Source organism: Acanthaster planci, linkage group LG05 (assembly GCF_054643075.1).
Source record: "Acanthaster planci isolate LZ-2023a linkage group LG05, COTS_SCS, whole genome shotgun sequence".
Classification (NCBI taxonomy): Eukaryota; Metazoa; Echinodermata; class Asteroidea; order Valvatida; family Acanthasteridae; genus Acanthaster; species Acanthaster planci.
The window spans coordinates 21303450-21326017 of NC_141781.1; the positions used below are offsets into that span (position 1 = coordinate 21303450).

General features: G+C 42.9%; 1 protein-coding gene across 4 annotated transcripts; it reads left to right on the forward strand.

Moving 5' to 3' along the window:
• The first annotated feature begins 55 nt into the window (after positions 1-55).
• LOC110984128 (anoctamin-8-like) lies at positions 56-22141 on the forward strand. 4 transcript variants are annotated; one of them, XR_015425267.1, is made up of 18 exons: positions 56-206; positions 5035-5187; positions 10112-10355; positions 10919-11057; positions 11471-11567; positions 11971-12087; positions 12358-12485; positions 13313-13474; positions 13686-13879; positions 14526-14676; positions 15109-15183; positions 15994-16207; positions 16665-16771; positions 17249-17440; positions 17908-18039; positions 18700-18810; positions 19480-20557; positions 20655-22141. XR_015425267.1 is itself a non-coding variant. In XM_022243959.2 (17 exons), the coding sequence occupies exons 2-17, from the start codon at positions 5136-5138 to the stop codon at positions 19867-19869; spliced, it is 2505 nt and encodes an 834-aa protein (XP_022099651.2). In that variant the 5' UTR covers positions 56-206; positions 5035-5135; the 3' UTR covers positions 19870-22141. The 4 variants fall into 4 exon arrangements, 3 of the variants coding, with proteins under 3 accessions (XP_022099651.2, XP_086993132.1, XP_086993133.1); XM_022243959.2 differs by having other exon boundaries at positions 19480-22141; XM_087137006.1 differs by lacking the exon at positions 56-206 and adding an exon at positions 8400-8920 and having other exon boundaries at positions 5039-5187; positions 19480-22141.
• The last annotated feature ends 427 nt before the right edge of the window (positions 22142-22568 follow it).

Consider the following 22568-nt stretch of genomic DNA (forward strand, 5'->3'; position numbering starts at 1 on the left):
GTCTGCTGACTAGCGCCCTCTACTGATTGCATTAAGAAAAGTGATGATGGGGGGGTGTAAGAAACGCTGAATGAAGGAGAGAAGGTCATCGGTCATGCAGCCATGGTGCAGCCAAGGAGGAGCGGCTGGACACGATAGGCCAAACAAAGCAAAGGAGCCGTCTGAGGTCCACAAATCATGAAATAACAATGCTGAAGGAGTAATAGGTGAGCCTTGAACCTTTTCTCGGAAAGAAATTTGTTCAGAGTTTTCTTGCAGACGACAGAACAAACGATTGCCGTTTCATTAGTCATGTTGGTTCCACCACAACATTCATATGTTGTGTGTACGTTCACGAACAACTTCAACAAGCATGACATTGACAAGCATTGCCATGATCGCCCAGACTGTCAAGTGTCATGACTTTATTTGTGGGAAACAAACATTCGGAAACTTCTAAAATTCCTGTCACTTGGGGTATAGACTATTAAACACACGGTAAAGGGGCAAATCTACAATGTACCCTTCCTGGTTCATCATACAGTTGTCATATGTACAGAAGTTCCCGGATGTCTGACTGTGAGCCAAAATTTTTTAACATGTTTAAGAACAGGGTTGCTAGGCAATATTTTGGCAATGGGTCATGTCAGCAGATCCATCAAGAAGTTTAATTGTGTAACTGATGGGTTTTTGTCCAATCTCATACACCTGTTAGGCCTACTCGGAAATCAGTCGGCATAAATGTCATGTCATGTTAGTAGTAGGCTACATACAAGAGGCCGACATGATGCACTTCCTGAACAGTACTACTAAGGTGCTACTCCGTAGGCTTTACTGCACTCCACCTTTTTGATGGTTCCACACGCTATGGCATTTTGAAAGCTGCCCAGCAATCGTACCAGATAAAACATCCATTTGCGCTTGCTAAAGCAAATCTGATCCCCTAAAGACCCTATAAAAATAGCTAACCTACCATTCTCAAGTGTAGTTTGTAGCGTTTAACCGATATTATTTGCAAAAAATGAGGCTTTTGCTATCATCTTCACCTCTCATCCCTTGATGATCTACACACATCTGTATACTCTTGTGGCTGTACGTTATGGAACAAAAACAGACACTGTGTATTCGCGTAACAAATGTTTATGTTGATTTGGATACCAGACCCAATAATTCCGACTGCTCTTGTTAAGATTGTGTATAGAGATGTCAGGGAGATCGGTGGTCAGGGAACCACACTAATGCAGCTGTGTGCGGATCATCGAGGGATGAGAGGTGAGGATGGTGGAAAAAAAACCTAATTTTTTGCCAATAATAGGCTAGGTATGGAGTGCCATTTTTGCCATGGTCACATATTTTTGTGCAGATTAAAATGAAAATTGAGTGGGTACTGCAAGTAAAGACAGTGTACCGGTACGAGTACATGTAACCCTGTGGGTGTATAAATCTATAAACAATCCCAATGTTCTTGCCTTTATATGGGCCGTGCTGGAAAGATTTCTTGTAAAACATACACCAACACATAAAACAAACATACAGTACAAGAAAACACATCTGCATAATTTCAAAATGTGCGGAAATATGTTAAAAATTAGTTTTCAGGACCCTTTTTCACTCCCTTCTTGGAGCAAAAGCTAAACAACAGCCGTCGTGTACCGAAAGTTGTCTGAAGAAATTCCCAAGAATCATGACATCGTAGGATGGAGTCCTTTATCCAGCAACTGTTTACTGTTACGCAGCGACGCGTTAACATGTACGTAATGCAGTAGCGTTTGCCTGTGCCATCAAGTGACGATAATTCCATCATTGATGCTTTTTCCGACCACAGCAATCAGTTGTCATGTTCGTCTTATTCATTTGACGAAGAAAGCAATATTGACATGATTGAAGGAGCTGATGAGGCACAAGAAATTGCCTTACCAGTTCGAACCAGAATACACTTGGAAAGAGATTTTGCAACTCGAGACTGTTGGCTACAGGCATGGCGGTGACCCAGAGGATCGACAACAAAACATTGACTCCTTTTGGATTTTTGCCCTGCCCAATGTGTTTTACAACACTGTATACTCAGTGTTTGCCCCCGAAGGCTTGTGAGAAAACCCACAGGTATACTCGGGTGGGACTTGAACCCACGACCTCCTGCTTACTTACTGACGGCTGAACCACTCGACCACCGAGCTTGCCGTGTCGACAACTGACAAAACCAGGTGACGCGAAATGGGTTGACGTTGGGTTGGGATTTGTGTTTAGGGCCTACTGCCTACTGGGAAAGCTAGACTGCCTTCCTTGTCTTTTATCTGTTTCGCCAGTTTGGTTGTTTTGTCGTGTGTTTCAGTGATTTTGTGGGGTAGTTTTTGTCCATGGTTATAGGCTAGCCTACATGTACTTCGTCAAAGTTGGTGTTCCATTCCGACAATATTTTTCGCCGTACACTAAGAGTCGCTTGCTTGGTCCGACCAACTTTCTTGCTGGAACTGTGCATTCTGGTCTGGAAAGTCGAGTCTGGCCTATGATGTCAAATTTTTGCCAAGATTTGTCTGCTGCCCTCATTGACCGATTTCGGTAAATTTTTGGGAAGAGCCCCGGCGGAGACTGAAAAAAGCACCCAGAAAATGCCAAGTTGGCTGATTTAATGAGATAAAAGAGGGGTTAATCCAACCTATGGTGTATAAGACAGTTGACAACTATCATATAACGTCATTTTAACCCTACATGGCCCATCCCCTTTAATGGAGCTCTCATGCAGTCTGACAAATGCAGACATGTACATCATGCATCGCCTTTTCTTGCTTTTGGAAAAAAAAAATGCCCGTCCCTCCCACTGGGAAGCGCAGCGTATCTGTGATACACCGGAGGCATACAGGCAAAGTTTTGAGCACTTATCCAAAATGGGACAGATGCTGTTTACTGGTATACATGTATATGAAAGCAACCTGTATTCTATGCAGAAAAAAGTCTCGTAAGCAATAAATCCTCAGTTATACATGTACTGAAATTTGTAAATATTTAGAGAGAGAGGTATATGCAGGTACACCATGGAAGCTGGCTCTTAGAAGAGCTAGTGGCAAGAAAAGGTCTTGACATTTCAGACAGTGTGCTCTGTTCGTAAATATTTACAAGAAGATCAGACGCGTAATGCCAAACATTCCTGATGGTGATATAAAAGAACCTCAATTACAAGGCCAGTAACGCGTGATCTGAGAGGGGATCAGTTTTTGGTTTTTGACATGTACCGTGAGAATGTTTTATAGGGTAGAATGGACTGACGTAGAAACCAAAGATCATATCTACTGAACTGTTAGGACTCTGCAGCATAAATAGGGCATCGCTGATTTTTATAGCAAACACGTACATGTATTTTACATGTACCAGTTGTATACATACATGTACCAGAGTTGAATAAAATGTCTAAATTTGAAAGGAAATTTGATATTTACTTTTCAAGAAATTATGTGTAACAAGTACTTGATCATGTACCCTGCATGTGCTGGTACACCATACATGTACATGGAGCAGGGAGGGGTTGCTACCGGTAACACCTCCCATCCCCTCCCCTTCCCTCCTTTTCTCTCTCCTCCCCCCACCAGCTACCCAAGTTGAATTGAATGCAGTACGGCTGGGACCGTGGAGCTACATGTATCTAAAAACTAGAGTACTAACTTCTCATTCTCCGCATGGAGAAAATTTGACGCCATCTTGGGCACAGACATTTGGAATCTATGAGTGTGCTTGTAGAGCATTCAAAATCAGAAAGGATATTGAATTAAACGCAATGCTCAAGTACAACATATGCAAATGTCAGCATGTTTTTTGAATAAGGCGCGCACGTTCAGAGCAGTGGCACATGTTTATTTACATCCATAGCTGATCATTTTAAAACAAATGTTTCCCTAACATTCGAGCAAGGTTGTCCGATTTCATATGCATGCCTTTCCATTGCTGTCTTTCAACAAATAAGATCAGTTACATGTAAATTTAAAAAATCGTTCCCTTAATTCAGTCAGTGTTAAATGAGTTGGTAACTCTGGGCTGTCGTGCGCATTGGGTACCAATAAAAACCCGATTAAAAAAGTCACAGCAAAATTCATGTGCAGCGCGTATGGCGCGCGCGTTTGTGTGTTTTGGCACAGAGCAAAATGAAACACTTGAAAAGTAAATGTACATGTACACGAAGTACACTATAGGCGTAAACATCTCCAGATAATCACTGAAAGTGCTACGATATAAAAAATGTATGATGCTTGTACACAGAATTGTGGCCTGGGAGGGATTGTCTTTTTTTTTTCCAAATGAGGCCAAGCGAGACGTTTGGCATCTGTTATACTAATGTGCAGACATATGGTAGACAGGCTGCATTATGGATGTCTGCAGCCATGAAGCTTGCATCAACTTTATGCAATGCATTGGCATACCGGTACATGCGCTCTGTCGATTACACCCTGCAGGTGGTTTTTTTTTCCCCACAAGTGCAGCGGAGCAAAGAGAAAGAGGCTTACATGGTACACCGTAGACTAGTTCAACTGTTCCAAACCATTTGCCGGTGTGTACCCACGTGTAGCGCCCTCGTGTGGACCGCATGTTTTTTGCACACCTGCAACACAAATTTATCTCACTGGATATAGGTACGAGTACATACATGTACATGTACATGTACTGGTATATTGCTGCAAAGTAAAGTCCACTCTTGCCTATGCATTGACCCTCTGCCTGTTTTTTTTACGTGTAAGCTTCTTGGATGAGCTTTTTCGAGGCAAGGTTCTCCTCTTCTCTGAAGTTATTTGTGTTTGCCATCTTTTCCTATTTACATGTACTGTATGTGCTGATCGCGACATAAAGCACTCCAGCTGGCCACTCCAGCTGGTCGTATCATTTTTTTAAATTGCAGTTTTTGACAAAACCATACATTATAACAAAGAGTACAGCAAGAAAACAGCAATTCCATCAGTCTTCATGTAATTTATTTTAAATGCTGTCTGTTTATTTTTTTTTTTTTTCCTCGATGAAGGTCTACCCTGTGTTTCTGTTCCATAAACTGCAGATTTTTTGCTAATTTGGCAGGTACTCACTAATCTTTGCTCGGGGATCAACAACTGACTGGTTCCCAGGGACAGGTCCCAGCGCCCCCGCCAGCCCCTGGGAATTGTTTCCACTCTTTCGTCATGGACATCGGCAGCCTGTTCAGCAGGGATCCGCTGGCTGTGAAATTTGCTGGTAGGTGTTTGACTATGTTGCGAGCCGATGCTTTGAGTAGACGGCCTTATTTAATTTTTGTGTGGCCTTGTACACGTACACGCACAGGGAATTGTCCCGTGACAAACTATCAACGCTGTGACGCATGAAACTCCCCATTAGGGTCGTAAGTCCAGTATAAAGTATCAATTACATGCAAGCATTATTGTGGACGTTTCTGTCCCATTGGTAGCATTGATGTGATCCGCACTGTCACAGCTGTGGACTGCATTGTGAAATAGTTCCGGTGAAATGCATGTACATGTATGCGTTTTAGCTGTGGTACAGTGAATGCATTGTGTTGTTGTGATTGTTGCTTTCGGCAATGGTGTTATTTCTTCTTCTGGCCACGGCATTGACTGGCTCCTTTGTCAGCGCATGTTTGTGGTAAGGCTTGTACAATACGTTGTACCGGTAGTCCGTAGTTTATCTTTTTTTCTCCCAATTTAATTGATTGACTTTTGATATTTGTCAGTACCCGGACTCATTGTCTGTGCATGCCATTGCAGTGTTGTCCTTTTAAAAGTGGAGACACTGGCCATTCCACGACCACTTGTAGAAGATTTCTCGAAATTTTCCTATCATAAAAAAAAATTGTCTAGTATATTGGAGTTTTAGTATATCATCCTGGTTTTGTTCAACGGATATTTTTCCTTCTTTTTTTTTCCTTTGACTTGAGTGTGTCTGTGTCTCAGAAAGGGGATACGATGAAATGAAAGCTCTGTGTTTTTTTAGTTGGCATAGGTGTGTGCGGAGAGATTGAATTATTCTGTGAGAAATTTTAACGGTGGTTTAATTTAAAAGGGTCAGAAGGTGCGATGGAACTCTTTGTGCCTGTTTTCCACAATAACAAAATGCCTGTTCATATTCTTTCCAAGTTACTTTGAGAGCCGGTATGAACTGAAATGGGACTGTGAAGGGAGAAGGGGGGGCGGAAGCCGCAGGTGTCGGTGGGATGTTATTTATTTCATCAATTTGTCCAGCATGGCGTGTGTGTGTATATTACTGTTGGGTACATGTACCCGGTACATGCGTATATGAGCTCACATACAAGTACCTGTACATAAACTTGTACACTGGTCAATTACATATGATCTGAAATTCTGAAGACAGATCTGACTAAACTCGCATGTGACACCCACACATCTTTTATTCCCGCGCTCTGATAGGACACATGAGATTTCTTAAGCAGATGCATAAATGAAATGAAAGCTGAATCAATTTAAAGACATTCACCATGTAGCCCTTCTTTGTCCTGTCCTGACCATTAAATGAAAATTGTATCGCCCGTCAGTTCATTTCAGGGTGAAAAAAGGAATGATGTGATCGGCTTTTATAGGAGTGGCTGTGATATCAATGCATGCATTGTGCAAGTGGGACATACATGGACATGGACACGTACATGTACATGTCCATATGTTAAATACCCAACCCAAGAAAATCAGAAACAAGTCGCCCAAGCGACTTTGAAGCGAAAGGCCTTGAAGAGAGTTTTGTACCGCATAAATCAGTGGGAACCAGGAACAATTTTCAGCCAAACATTGTCCATTTTCATTCGGATATATAGCCAAAATGGGCATGATGGGTGATGCATCAAAACAGTGAACTGATCTTGCGCTCCCTCTCATGCCTTCAACTACCGAAGACGTAGCCTCAAGACTCATTTTGTGGGATCCGGTCGCACACAAGCTGACAAGTGTATTGAATCGTACTGAGTATTGGCCTGCAGGATTAGATGGCTGTAACGGATTGGACCCACACATGTACATGTAGTTAACCATACTGTACCCTCACCCAGAATCTTGGCTAATTGAATGAAAGTGACTCATGTCTTCATTTGAATGAAATTGATTGATAATCAAATTATATGTATGTGGCTTGCGTGTAATTACATGTGTACTTATGTATTTACATGTATGCATGTGGGTGCAGGTGTATTCATTTAGTACCAACAAATGTGTTTCATGAGCAAAGTAAAAAAGAGACAATCCAGCATTACTGCGTGGTGTTCATAGCAAAACACACAGGTGCATGACACTAAAATGCATACAAGAACAACACCAATACGTAATGTACTGTACATGTACATTTATGCACACATTCATGTATAAGTGCATTTGTTTGTTGAACATGCGGGAGTTACACAACGTATAAAAACCTCTTGAAGCCCCTCCCTCCGGGAGGGGGGAGGGAGGAGGCTGGGAATCCTATTATTTTTACAGAAGCACGACTTCAAGTTACAGTGGTTTACTGTACAGTACATGTACAGTACCTTCCCAGAAAACTGCAGAATAATGCAAAACCTCTCATGCACCTGTAGAAAGGGATTTGTACGTGTACTTGTACCTGTCATTCATGTAGGTGAGTTGCGTGGTCTGCTTGTACATATGTGTAGTTGAGAATGATGTGACTTTTGTTGTTGATTTATGATAATTGCATATTTATGCATTTTTTCCCAAAACCTTTGTTCTTTTTTTTGGTCAACTTGTGTTCTTTTTTGTGGATAAGGGCATAATGAACTTGCAGTGCCTTTGACGATCTGTGCATTGATACAGCATGCATGCGAAAAAAGCAAAATAATGTACGTGTACATCATTGTTTTAACTGGAAAATCTGGTGTGTTTTACATTTCTTATTTTTACGACTGACTCAGTCGCATGAATGCCTTTAGTACGTGTATGCATTCGATTGCTGTTACAATAGAAATGTCTGTTTTGCTTGATATGTAATTGAATGTGATTCTAAATTTGTATTTTTCTCTCTTTCTCTCCTCTGTCATTTTCATCCATACTTCTCTTCTACTCTCTAAACCAATCTTTTCTCCCTTCATTTCTCTTGTCTTTCTCAAACTTATTCCCGTGGTTCTTTGTCCATGGTGCATTTTCCTATCTCTCCTGCAATAACCCATTTCTATTCTTCAATCATTGTCCCGTGTCCCTCGTCTGTCACTCTTTCGTTTGTCATCACACCTCATCGTCCTTTTCACCGTTCATTGTGAGCATATTTTTCCCCACTTTTCTGTTTCTTTGGTTTCTGCGGCTTTAAAATTCCACTTTTTTAATTTTTTTGCTGCTATAACCCTAACCATTGGGATTTGACCGAAATTAATCATCGTCTAACCACCCTCAACTGACCCTCAATCACCATCACGACCTCCCTTCCTCGCCCACATCACCACCCCCCCCTCTCTGTAGGATCCTACTGAGTGCTACTCTAACCACCGCAGCTGCCTGCGCGCTGTACAACAACCCACTGTGCGACGAAGGAACCGGCAAATTGTCTCGGCTGAACTGACGAGGAGGTCATTCTCGTATTTGATTGGCCCTGAATGCCCTCCTGTTATTCCAGCACATGCGTGGCGGCACGCCACATCAACAGACAGCCTCTGCTGGTTATTTTTCTGTTTTGCTCTTGGTTTTTTTTGCGTGTGTTGCCTGCTGCACGTGTAGGAAGTGACTTCTTCTGTTTTTCGGCCACCGTTTTACCAGAGTGCCCCGATGCCTGGTGTCGCCTCTTCCCCACTGCTGTTTGCTGTCCACCGTTCCACGTGCCCACGTGATGTGTGTGTGTCTTGGTATCTCTGCATGAAATAGTTTATTAATGAGATGTGTAGCCGAGACGCATCACTAACTGTGTCCTTGTGGGGCCCCCATCAGAGAGATTTCTAATGAGCTGTTGTGTTCACAAACCAGCATGGAGGCACGAGTTGAACAGGGTACTAGATTTAATCTTTGCTCAATTGTTTTGCTTTTCGTATAAACTTTAGACATACATTGAAACCATACCAAGTATGGTCAGTCCCAAAAAAACCATAAGTGATTGATGGTTTTGCCTCAGCTTTTCTGGGAAAAGTTTACAATTATTTTTCATCCCATCACTTTTTTTCCCCTGAAAAAGTAACCATGTGTAGTTTACTGGTAGGCCCTGTTTCCGCTATTGCAATGAAATACAAACTTGCAATACCAATGCTTCTATGCAGTGGAACAAATTTAAATACATATTTATCTGGTATTGTTAACTCAGTCTGGTGTCTGGAAATATTTATTTACAATATTTGGAATATTGCCATAATGGTTTGCTGTAAAGGAGGAATTGTAACCAGTTATTATACCATATCTTGAGCTTTATTTGTTCATTTAGTTTCCAAAAATAAGAAAGGAATTAGCAAAATGAGAAATTGTTGCTATTTTAAAAATTTCCTCAGTGGAATGCTAGTACTTGAATTAGATCAATACAACCAGTCATAGGTGCTTTTTGCAATGTTCTTGAATGGGTTCATAGCGTTAGATTGTCTTAGCCTAAAACACAGTTGGTATTCTGTCAAGCACATCCCCTTTTGAAGGAGAAGATGAGGATGTGCTGTAAGGCACTTGCATAGTTGCCATGGAAATGGCTGCCATGGCAACAAGACCACCGGGGTTAAATAAGATAAATGCAAGAGCCAACTCCTCCGATGCGTGCATGATGAAAGAAGAGCACTAAATATTGATAAAGTGGTACTTGAATTTTTCTACTCATAAACTGCTGGGGAAAACCTTTGATCTAACAACAGAAGACAAACCCCAACAAATGTAAAACAACAAATGTTTTTTGAATGGGGAAGAGATTTTAGGATTTAAGGGGCTGGTAGTTGCCCGATCAGATCAAGCTGTTCAATCTACGTAAATTACGTGAATACTTTTTCAATAGGGTCATATTATTCAAATGTAGAGCTTCAAGGAAAATGTTGGGTTTTTTGGTCGAAAAAAAGAAATGTTTACACTTTCTGTGTCCAAGAACTTGAAATATTTGTCACATCTCACATTGTCTGTTACCCCAAATCCGATCCATTTAATGTGGTTTGGATGCTTCACATCCATCTGATTCTTTTGCTTGTTTTTTCCCCTTTGTTTTCGCCAATGCCCAGCAAAACTCTTTGGCAAAAAGTTTGCCCGCACCAACAAGTTCATCCACACCAACAAGCTATGGATGCAGACCATCCCAACGCGCGACTGCGACGTCCTGATGACCTTTCCGGCCAAGACGGATGACGACACGCTCATGTGGCTGCTGTCGCGGCTGCGGGCCCGGACGCCCGAGTTGGGCGTGCATGTCCGTCACCATGGCAACACGGGCGTCTACGGCTTCTATATGACGGCCAGATTTTCAAAGTGGGTGATGGCGAACAGTGAAGAAAGTTAAATCTGTAGACTGATTCGATAAGCCGACAACTACAAGTTTAAAGAACATGTCATTGGTTTTGGGCCCCATTTTATGGAATTTTGGAGAAGTTAGTAAACAGGGTTCCCAAGTTCCTGGAAAATGCTGACCTGGAAAATCATGGAAAAGTTGCAGAAAATGTTCGTAAATATCAGGTGTCCTGGAATCCTGTTGTAATGGCAAAAGTCACGGAAATCGAGATCACGCAAGGGTTATTTTTGATGAGCTACTTTTAATGTGATGATGTAATAACAAATACAGGCTTTCATTGACCGTCTACAGTCGTGGCTTTTGCATTCTTCCAGTTCATAATACAAACAACCTTTTTCTGCAAACTGGCATGAAATGTCCCATTTTACATGTAGTCATGGAAAGTCCTTGAAAAGTCATTAAATTTTTTGTCCACATTTCCGTGGGAACCCTGGTTAAAGTTGTTCACTAATAGAAAGACCAGGGAGTTTAATGGTTGAAATACGTGGTTTGTGAAATGAACTGTAATTTTTACCACTTTCAGCTTGTTGAAGGGTGCGGAAGACCTTGGCCTGCGGAAACCTCTCAAGGAGGAGTACGGAGGCGGGCTGAAGGAGTTCACCTGCGCCGAGGAAGGGATGTTTGAAGGGGTGGACCGGGAGAAGGAGTTCTTCTCCTCTCAGGTGTGGGCTCTGCACGGGCACCATAGAGGGCGCTGTGCCACGTCCTCTCGAGAGCTCCTTTAGGGCATATCGCATGGATGCATTGGTTCGTGCATCAAAATCAAACCACATGCAGAGATAGCATCCAGCAGATCAGTTTTCATCTGAGATCATATGAGGGGAAGACAGAGATACGAAAAGTTAAATTTGCCTTCACGAGTCTTTGTTAAGTACTTTGTAACTCCTCTTAGGTAGTAAGGCAGTGTGTCAGGAATTAAGCCGAAGCAAAGCTTTGTTGATTCCGTACATTCAAGACAGAGAAATATGAGTGGAATCACTGATGTTCGGATATCCAGTTTTTAGACGACCTGTAAAGGCACAACCCCGCATGTTCATGTAGTCTTGATACCTGTTGATTACGTTCTCTGCCACAGCAACGACAAGCCATCGTGCATCACATGCTGCTGAATCTCCGAGCCGTAGAGGGCGACAAACTGGGCAAAATCAAGTTTCTTGAAGATCAAGCGATTGGTAAATTAAAAAGAAATACACAGTACCATTTTTTTGTCTGGTTGTTTTTGTGTATGTTTTTTAGTTGGGTTGAGTTGGATGGGGTTTGATTGGGTTGGGTTGGGTTGTGCTGCATTGGGTTAGTTTCTTTTGGGTTTGTTGGGTTTGATTGTTGGGTTTAATTAGGGTGGGATGGGTTCAGTTTTGTTTGATTGGGTTGGGTTGGGTGGGTTTAGGTTGGACTGGGCTCGGTCTGGGCTGGGCTGGGTTGGGTGGGGTGGGTTTAGGTTGGTTTGGGTTAGGATTGGGCCTTATCTTTACTACTTGCAGTGCAGTGCAATGCAACTTGGAGTAAAATATGTGGAATGAAAAGAGTGGCAGGCTACACTAATCTGTACACTAATCTGATGTTTGTCTCTTGCAGTTCCCAAGCTATTATCGAAAAGAATCATCTCCCAGGTTCTGCCCTTGCATAACAGCGAGGCTCTAGCCAGTCTCCGAACAAACTGGGTCCAAGCTGTGTTCCGACTACAGCCACTGGGTAAAGAACTTGGTCCTTAAATCTCGTAGACTTCACTTAGATGGTGCAAATCTGCATAGTGAGGTGTGTAACGCGGGTTTCCATTCACTATGACCTCTTGTACTAAAGGAAAAGATTCCGTTTTCGTTTTTACTCTAAGTTAAAAATCATAATTTTAATGTTGGATACAAAATTGAAAGTGATGCGAGTTTCATGATCGGAAGAATGTTACTTTTAACCCCAATTTTGTTTTTTTTTCTCTTGAGAAAGTATCACCTTTTACATTTGCAGATGACATCTGTGCCTACTTTGGCGTGAAGATTGCCATGTATTTTGCCTGGCTGGGACAGTACACCAAGGCCTTGATATTCCCAGCCCTGCTGGGAGCCGTGTTGACTTTCTACACAGAGAGTAATCAGGTGAGACAGTCGCAGTCTAATTCAATTCCAAAAGAGCTCGCCCAAAGTGCAGAGGGAAAATTTGCCTCCGACATGACTAATGAGCCAGTTGGGTAGTTTAAACAGTGAAGATTATTTGAAAGCATCGGTGTAAGGTCAGCATTATCAGCGGGCTGTGCGCTAACGCTCACGCACTAAATTCGTTTGAACTGACACGGCATCATGTGCTTTGTCCTTGAATGCCCTTGAATAATAAGCCGGTTTGAAAAACCGGCTTATTGTAATCCTCTGCTTGCTGATTCCACAGTTCAACCAATTATCTACTTTGAATATGCTCAGGCGTACACTGAGCATGTGGGAATTGGTACGACTCCAAGGGCTTTGTTCTCCGCTGACCCTTCTCGTTTTGATATACTGAACTGGTTCATTGTGGTAATCTTTTGCTTTCTGAATCCACGCCTAATATTCCAGTTCATATAGATCCATTGTCTTCTGCTTCTAATAATGTCCCTGGAAGTTGAAGTTTAATAGAGATCAAACTTATAGATAATCTTTGCTAGCTATAGTAATAAAAAGGTCTGCTCTAATGATCAGCATGTTTTACCAGTTTTGTAATAATTTGATTTGTGCATTTGTATAGTCTTAGCAGAGGATTCTGTGCTTAAGTTAAGGTTTAGTATAGAATTTGTGGGTTGGTGGTGTAAATATGGAATGGTGGTCGTTAAGTCTCGAATCTCAGGTTGGTTGAGCCATCAAACAAAAGCCAAAAGAAAACCAAACAGCCAGTCATTCAGAACTGGTGACGGACATAAATGCAAAAAGCCTGGGCCCCTATTACGCCACCCCAGGAAAGTGAAGACTTCAACTTTGTCATCTTCACCACGTTCAACATCATCTGGGCCACACTCTACCTGGAGTCCTGGAAGAGGAAGGGGGCGGAGCTGGCCTACCACTGGGGGACGCTGGACTCCAAGCATGAGCTCATTGAAGACCCGAGGCCGCTCTACACGGTGAGTTGCCTTGAAGTCAGCCCAGTGGTGTACGATTCCATTTTGTCATGTTGACCTAATATTATGAAATAACAAGTGTCTGTCCAGATACTGGTCAAATAATCAACGTTGCTTAATTGCCCATTGTTGGTTGTCACCCTCTGTTTTGACCCCTTTTAAGCCAAGTTCTTCTATTCTTCCAGTTTCATTTTTTCCCCTCTGATGCTTTCAGGGAGAAGCCCAGGTCAGCCCCATCTCGGGCCGGTTGGAGCCCCACTACCCGGCCTGGAAGCGCAACCTCTTCCGCTATTTTGTGACCCTTCCCATCATTCTCCTCTGCCTGGCCATCACCTTCGGCATCATCCTGACCCTCTTCGAGCTCCAGGAGTTCGTCAATCGCCAGATAGAGGCTGAACGCTTCTCTGGGTGAGGTTCAAGAACAGTACCCCCTAATTTGCTCCCCATTGAGATGTTGAGTGCTTCCATGAAAGTGATGGTGAATGTTTTAGAGCTGGGACTCCCAAATAGTACTCGCAAGGTAGCAAGAATCTTGGTTTTACTCAGCCATTTCTCAACCTGGGCTCCCGCAGGGTGACCACACAAACAGAAGAACATTAGAACATTTCTTCATTTCTTGCCAGTAGCATTTGGAGCAAGGGGAGTGGCCGGACCTCTTTTGGACTCTAGAGGGTTGTTTTTTGGCCAGACATTCCTGAAGTAGTAATTGTGCACGTAGACATGCATGTAGGGACAATTTAGACCCCTTCTCCACTGTTTCTTGTGTAAAGTTCATATGAAAGTAGCATTGAAGTATTAGCGCTGGTCCTCTTCATTTTTTCATTTTTTTCTTTACGTAGTTTTCATGTGAAAATGCCCAAATCAATCAGTGGTTTTGGGGGGAACATGGGGTGCTTGGTGGTAGCAGTTTTCAAGTGCCAAAAGAACAGTCCATGAATGCCTCCCAAATCAAATTATGAAGGCAGACAACCGAGATGTTGATATGCCAAACCTGATGACAAATCTGATAGATTTCCCTTTATTATGCCATTACTTCCTTCACGGTTTCCCACAGCTGGGTGGGCGTGCTGCCCAAGATCCTCTTGGCCCTCGTCATCTACGTTCTCGAGGAGTTCTACAAAAAGATTGCTCACTGGCTGAACGACAAGGAAAACTACCGGCTGCAGGCCACGTACGAGAACCACCTCATCATCAAGTTAGTCGTGGTAGGTCCTGTGATATGCATTAATGATTATGTGAACTTCAGATAAGTTGATCTTCATTAGGCCGTATCCCCACGATCCTTCAAAATCCACCAGGAAGTTTTTGGAGGGTTTTTCAAGATTGAGGAAGGTTTTCTGTTGAACAGAGGTTTTTGTTGGATTTTGGAAGGTATCAAGCAAGGAAAGGAAGTTAGGAACTCCCCTGCCCCACCCATAGTGTGTTGGTTGAAATATATGGGACGGCGACGGCCTGCTTAGTGCTACCAGATCCAAAAAGTCGACCATTCCCCAAGATTAAACATCGAGAGAGTCGCTGTCAGCCAGCCACCACAGGATCTAAGTGCAACATTATTTGGTGTGGTCATCTCTCAGCGAGCTGCCAGAATCAACCGTTAAAATGAAAACACTGATCTGTTCTCATCTTTTCCTCTTCAGGTTCAGTTTATCAACAACTTCCTGGCCCTTTTCTACATAGCTTTTTATCTTCAAGACATGAAGCGGCTGAAGCAGGTAGAAAAATCTTTTAAAATCCTTCATTTTTGGTGATCTTTAACCCTAACAGTCCTCAATCCTTCACCTGTTAGAGGACTGAGGACTTTCCTTCCCTTCCCAACTGAGGCTTCCTTGTAGTCCCCTCAACATGCTGCCTCTCACCAATTGTTGAAATCTGTTTTGTAAAGATTGAAATTTTTCCCTTAGATCTACTATCGGCAGCATTAAATCAACAGTCTAATGCAGCCATAAAACCAACCTGGTTTGTTTGCACCACGTCGTTGCAACTTAAAAGTTCGTCCACTTTCCACAGTGTGACAATGGAACCATTGGAGACAGTGGTACAGCACAAAGTTGGCGTGCTAGCCAGTTGGCGCTCATTAATCTGTAGAGCGTGTGCCTCTATGACAAGGTCACCAGTGAAACCAGATGGGAACAATTCACAATGCCACTAAACCAGCCGAGGAGGCTGACAGTCAGCGGCATGTCCATTGTATTGTAGGAGAAGGTCGACAAAGCGCAACTCTGACATAGCTATCGGGCATGGCTCTCTCACAACCAAATCATCCAACTCCCCCTTTGTCATTACATGGGATATGATTATTCAATGTTTCTTTGGTTTGTTGGCTCGCATTGATCTCACAGAGTGCCTGCAGGCTTCAACGCTTCAGAGCCAGTGACATGTTGCATAATCTGATCGTTACAGATATCAACCCACAAGCTTGAAATAGACCTTCGTTTGGATAAACATTTGGGGCGTGCACCGTATCGTGCATCGCCCCTAAACCTTTTACCATAGTTTGACAAAATTCTCTCCACCGCACTCAGACCCTCGCCACCACCATCATCACCAAGCAGCTGATCGGCAACATCAAGGAGTCCCTCCTGCCGTACATCCTGGAGAAGTTGAAGGTCTACCAGATGACTTACAAGCTGGTGCAGGGTAGTGTGGACATGGAGGACGGTGGGGAGGAGGAATCGAAGACGGAGAAGCCCAAGACGGACCCCGAGGAGACGAGTCCTGAAAAGGAAGAAAACGCCGGTGGGAAGGCACTCTCTGAACAAGCTGTTTCAGAACAGGCCTCTGTACTGTTGACGTCACGCTTGTTCACATGCGCACTTTCCTATAGGGCCAGAGAGCGCCCACGGTCCACTGAGCACTGTAGGAAAGCACACAAATAAACAAAGTGTGTGGTCATCAGTTCAGAGGTCTATTAACTTGGTGCCATTGTCTTGAAGTTAGAGATCTCATAAGGCCTTGGCTCATGGTGGACTTGCAGGGACTTATGCGGACTTGTGATAGACTTGCGGGGACTTGTGGTGGTCTTTTGAGGACTTGTGATGGGCTTGTAGGCACTTGTGACCGACTTGTGAGGATTTTCTATGGTCCTAGCTACAACACTGCCTCTCGATACTGCGCCGTAGCGTAAACTACCTTCATCTTCTTGTGCGTGTGTAATAACCAGACCGATTTCAGTTCAATGTCTTTCTGTTGTCAGATGCTTCAGCCAAGGATGAGCAGAAAGAGCTTTACCACAGCAAGGAACCCAACGAGAAATTTACGCTGACACAGGCGGAGGTGGAAAGCTCTATGAAGACTTACGATGTAAGACACTCTTATGTTGCAGTGTGAAAGTAAATTCATGCGACCCTGCACCATCTCCAAACTGTACTTACTTTGGATTTGCAAGTTTAGTTGTACAGGGTCTGTTTAGTACTGTAACCTGTGTGTGGAAAGTTTTTGCCGTAAAGTCTGGGATCTGTTTCCAGCCCATGGAACTACGATGCACATCTGACGTCTTGAAGCACCTGTGACAAACATTCGCTGGAGTTAAGATGCGTCACACTTTAACAAATTCACGCAGGAAGCATTTATCTTGATGTCACAATTTGGCATGGCATTCATTTCTCACCAAGTATAAGAAATTTTGATTGAATAGTCGTGGAATTTGCCTGGGTAGAGGGGTGGAATTTCATCGGCTGTGAACAAATTGCTCTGGCAATTCAAGCCTGGTCTGGGTCGGGAAGTGGGCTTTACATACCACCTCCTCATTTTTTATGCCTCCGCCCACCCTCCCACCAGGACACCTTTGAAGACTACCTGGAGATGTTCATCCAGTTTGGCTACGTCATCCTCTTCTCCTCGGCGTTCCCGCTGGCCGCCGTCTGCGCGCTGGTCAACAACGTCATCGAGATTCGCAGTGATGCCTTCAAGCTGTGCTCCAGTATGCAGAGGCCCTTCAGCCAACGGGTGGAGAACATCGGCACCTGGCAGGTGTGTTTTGTCAATCCTAGCTCCGGAAACAGTTTTGTCCTCGTCACGAGCAACTTTCCACATTTCTGGCCCTAAGCATCTTTCTCTCTATAAAGTCCACTTGTGTTTACCAGTCGATAGCCCCGTGCTTCCAGCTTCAAGTAACGAGAGAAGGAAATTGAAAATGAACCTTCCAAGTCTTTGGCTTTAGCTTACGAAGGGAATTTGTATGTTTGACCCCTTTAAAGTACCCAACCAGAGAGAAGTGCTGTTTCGGTATTCTGCAGTGACAATTTTTAAGCTGTATAGGAGTGGAAGTTGACATTAGCTAACACCAGGTTGCATACTCTACATCTCAGGTCTCTACATCTCTCACCCGCAGTTATTCTGCTAAGAACAACTAAAAACAGGGCAAAGAGGATGTGAACCTTTTTTTAACCCGTTTTAATGTGTATGCCTTTTGTTTTGTTTTGTTTTTGGATGGGCAGGATGCCATGGAGGTCATGGGCGTGATTGGTGTCGTCGTCAATTGCGCCTTGCTGGGGACGACGGGCCAGATCTCCAGGGCATTCCCCGGACTGGCTGTGTCAGGGGTCATCCTGGTGGTTGTGTTCCTAGAGGTGAGTCAGGCGCACACCCACAAACGACCAGTTTCCACCTGGTGTACAGGTAGATCCACACGGGATCCCGACGGCATTAGACAGCAAGGCTGGGGTCGGAACCTCACTCGGCTGCGGCTGCTGTAACACTGGTGCCTATGGGAAGTGACTAGCCGGTAGCCAGTGGCTACATATGCTGTACTTAGCCGCAGCCGTAATATTCAGACTCAGTCTGAGATTCAAGCACTTGCCCATAGCCGTGACGTGCGTCTCAAGACTACTTTCTGCCGGTCTTAGTCTCGGACCATCTGGTCCTGACCACAACACTGGCTATTGTAGTCTCTCTGTTACCATTTAGAAGGTACATGTACTTTGATAAGCCTGAAGTCCATAAAAAGTAGGTACATGTATTTGTCAAAGAACACTGCTTTTTCCCTGTTTAAAAAAAAAATGACAAGGTTGAATCAATGGTCTTCTTATCAGCCGTCATTGGCATTCTGGAGATGATGTGATTGTGCACAAATATTTCATTACTGAGATTCACTAAATTGTCACTCAGTCTTTTACATCAAGCTTGGGATTACAAAATCTGGACATGAAAGTGATGCTTAGGTCATGCTGTTTCAGGTGAAATTTGATTAGTTATGATTTGTTTTGCTTATGTCTACATGTTGCGTCCAGCACTTCATCCTTGCGATCAAGTTTGCGATCGCCTACGCCATACCAGACATTCCACACTGGGTCTCCATGGAGATGGCCAAGCTAGAATACAACCGCAGAGAAGCGCTCAAGGTAAAGTTTGTAAATCTGGCAACAAGTCAGACACGTGTGTTAGGTTCCATACAGAATTTGAAACAATTAAAACCAAGAATTTCATCGCCCTGGCACAGAATTTAAAGTGACAAATTTCTGACATTGGTGAGGGGAGCACCCTGAAACTCTTTGCCTTTCCATCTAGCGTGTTCGGTAAAATTATTCTTGAGTGACTTAATCTCCACCCTGTGGGCTGAAGTGGGAACCAGACCTTGATGCAGGTGGGAACCAGACCTTGACGTAAGTGGGAACCAGACCTTGACGTAAGTGGGAACCAGACCTTGACGTAAGTGGGAACCAGACCTTGACGTAAGTGGGAACCAGACCTTGACGTAAGTGGGAACCAGACCTTGACGTAAGTCCATGGGCGGTGTGGAGGGAGAGGGAGGGGATGCTAAAGAAGCAGTAGACCTGGAACACAGTGATGTCACTCTTTGTCTTACATGTTGGTGCTTTCCTGTTGCAGTGAGGTAGGACACAGTACAATTAACCCCCATAGAAAAGCGTACATGTTAACAGAGTGCGACGTCAAATGTTGTGTTAGGTCTGTACACAGGTGCAATACAGGGTAATACCTAGGGAGTAAGTAACAAAGTGGTGCACTATAATTGGCCACACCCATCTCGGTCTTTCTCTTGTAAACTCAAGAAACTTGAGCTCGCCAACCTGCAGACGACCAAGGAGAACTTGTGCAGGGAGTCTACCATCCCGACTGCTGCAGCCTCCACCTCCACATCTGCAGCCCCGGAGAACTCCAGGGATGCTGCTCCTCGTCAGCACGTCATCCCTGCAGAGAAACCCAGCAGCCTCTTGGCAACCGAGGAGGCTGGCGCCGTGGGGGTAAAGCCTCCCTCTGTCCCGGCCCGGAGGCAGGAGGCCAGCCGGGTCTGGCCCCCAGCCATGGCCGACATGGCCGCCAACTACAACGTGTTCAAGGACCTGGAGAGGATCCGCAGCCCGCCCACTTCCCCCACGGAGCCGGACACGCCCATCACGCCAACGTCGCCCAAGTCTGAAGAGGACAAAAAAACGGATTAAACACTCAAGACAGTGATTCCAAATTATAACGTTTGGAATTCGTTTTCTTATCCAGAGACTAAAAGGAAGATGTAGATATTGACGCAGTAAAACGGAGGCTCTTTTAGAAATGTGCTTTGAAAATATTTCATGGACGAAATTAGAATTCATACGCAGTGCCAGTATGCGTAGTGCCAATGAATGCGCAGTGCATCTTTCTTGTGCCTTTTTAATGAAATTCATTCCAGTACGCATCTGAAATTGATTGAATCAGCAGAAGGAGTGGCATGATTACGTCCCGTGAATGAGATTGGCCTCTTTTTAAAACAAGGGTTTTTTTGCTGTACTATTCATTTTCCAAGCATTGTTTCACTGAATTTTCTCAGTGAGCTCGTTTAACAAATCTCCACAAGCTAGATCGGGTTGGACTTGAACCTACGACTTCCGAATTACTTCAACAGACAGTTTCAGATAAGTCCACCTTGAAATTGATCTGGATGGGAAAAGGGTTGATTTATTCAAACATACCCTGCCCTAGTTCCAACAATTCTGTAAAACAACGTTATTTGCTAACATTTGCTTTTCAAAGAAATTCTGTTTTGTGTGATATCAGCAGGTGGTAATATCTACCCAATGTCAAAGTTTAATGAATTGAAGACTGTAGTTTATTTATTAAAAAGGAAATGAAAAACAAATGATGAGTAGCTTTGTTCCAAAGCTACATCATAATTTGCGAACTGGTAAAACTGGTAAAAGTTGACCTTAAGTTTTTAGTTCCATCATCTTTTTGATGCCAAAATAGGTAGAGGTGTGGTGAAAGGAATTTTAGACTGTTTGAGATGTTGTCGTTCAAATTATTTATTTTTTTCTGTTTTCATTTGCTGAGATCATCTTTGTTATTCAGCTTCAGGAAATCTTAAAGGTTTTAGAGCATCAGTCTGTTAATATGTGCAATGTAGATGAATCTATTTGCTGTAAATTTGGCAGCTTTAAATGAAAGAAATTAAGTAATTCTGTTCTAATCGCAAAAAAAGGAGACAAACTTTGTGCAATGTAATTTTTCTCTCATGTATATTTGCTGTCCTGACGGGTATGAAAATTGCACACACTTTCTGGAACAAAAGAGGTAAAAGTCCTGTCATTTATGTAACTGTTTCCATATTTTTCCAAGCAAAACTCAGCATTGGCCGGGGCTTTGTACGTAGTCACTTTTAAGGCCCTTTCCTGTCAGTTTCTGGTGTCAAATGAACATTATACCTAATTTTACAAAAATACTAACTACTGATAATCATGCCGCTTCTTGTTTGCATTTTGGGCAATTTATTCAGATGTTCCTCCTTAATCAATGTACTGCTTGTGAGCATGTGCAAGAATTATGTAAATAAAGAATCTTTCTATTTGTTTCAAATGTAAACAGATAAAACCTAAGTTTTGCCAAGTTAGAAATGATGCTTTACAATATGCTTGATAGTTTCTGGTAGATATTTAGAGGGGAATTTGATCAGAGCAAACTCGGGTATTTGTGCATCCATTTAAGTAGTTCAAACTGGAAAATTTAATTTGACATTAGTGATTAACTTGATGAAAGTCGGAGCTGTGTTGAGAAAACTATAGGCATACCTCCTAGTGTTCAGTCAAGCGATAGCAATTGTTCAATGCTTTAAAGTGACAAAATGCCCCAGTATCACCCAGCTGAAAACTGGAGTTTAGACAGCTGAACTGAGGTTTTCTTGGAAATGAAATTCACGGCATGGCTTTGGACACTGCTTATTTGTGTTAGATCGAATGAGTAAATCTGATCATTTTTAATGGGTGAACGTTTGAGTAGGTCCAGTGCAATAGAGCGAAGTGATGATACAAGGTACCAGACCTAGATACATGTAGCTCCTCTGTTTTGACTATGACATGTCTTCTATCTGTGCACAATAAATCAACTTGCTGCACTTTTTGTATTGCATTGTACAGCACCCAGCAGGGTAAAGATTCAGCCTATATATTTGTATAATGCCAGTACTATTTCTACGGCACTGCATTCAATATATTCCTTTATTTCTAGTTTTTAGGATATTTTTGGTCCAAATTATATCCCTTGTACTGTTTAACTGTGAATTATTTTGGAGTTCTTGCATTGTTCAGATTTATTTTATATGAGTTTGCAGTTGTTATTATGTTTTACTTTTTTTTTTCGTAAGCACAAGGAAATGGAAGATTTTTCTGCATAATAAGCCAGAACTTTGAAGTTGAAACTTAGATTGCAATGAATAAACATGGAGATATGGAAAACTATTAAAAAGTCTTGTCACTTTTTTAGTATTATTGTATCATTATTATTTTTATAAGTATACCTGTTGGCATGGATTCCCAAACTCCCAAACAGAAGGAAATCATTTTTTTAAATTTTTATCCCAGAACATTCGATTCCTGAAGTTTACTTATTAAAAACGATGTGACAAAACTTCTCAGGACTTGGCAAAATCCAGAGAACCAGCATTTCTTTCCAATTATCTGACTCCCTCCTCCCTTAAAAATCCTTGATCTTAAGAACTGGAAGGTTTTCCAGAAACATTTCCGATGAAGAAAACTTTACTCATTTCATTCACTAGTACCAGCCTCCGAGTCCGAGAACCAAATTAAATGGTCAAGATGAAAACTGTCAGTATTGGTGCTTGGAATGAAACCAACCTTGAAATGGTTTAACAAGGCTCCCGCTTCCCCAACCC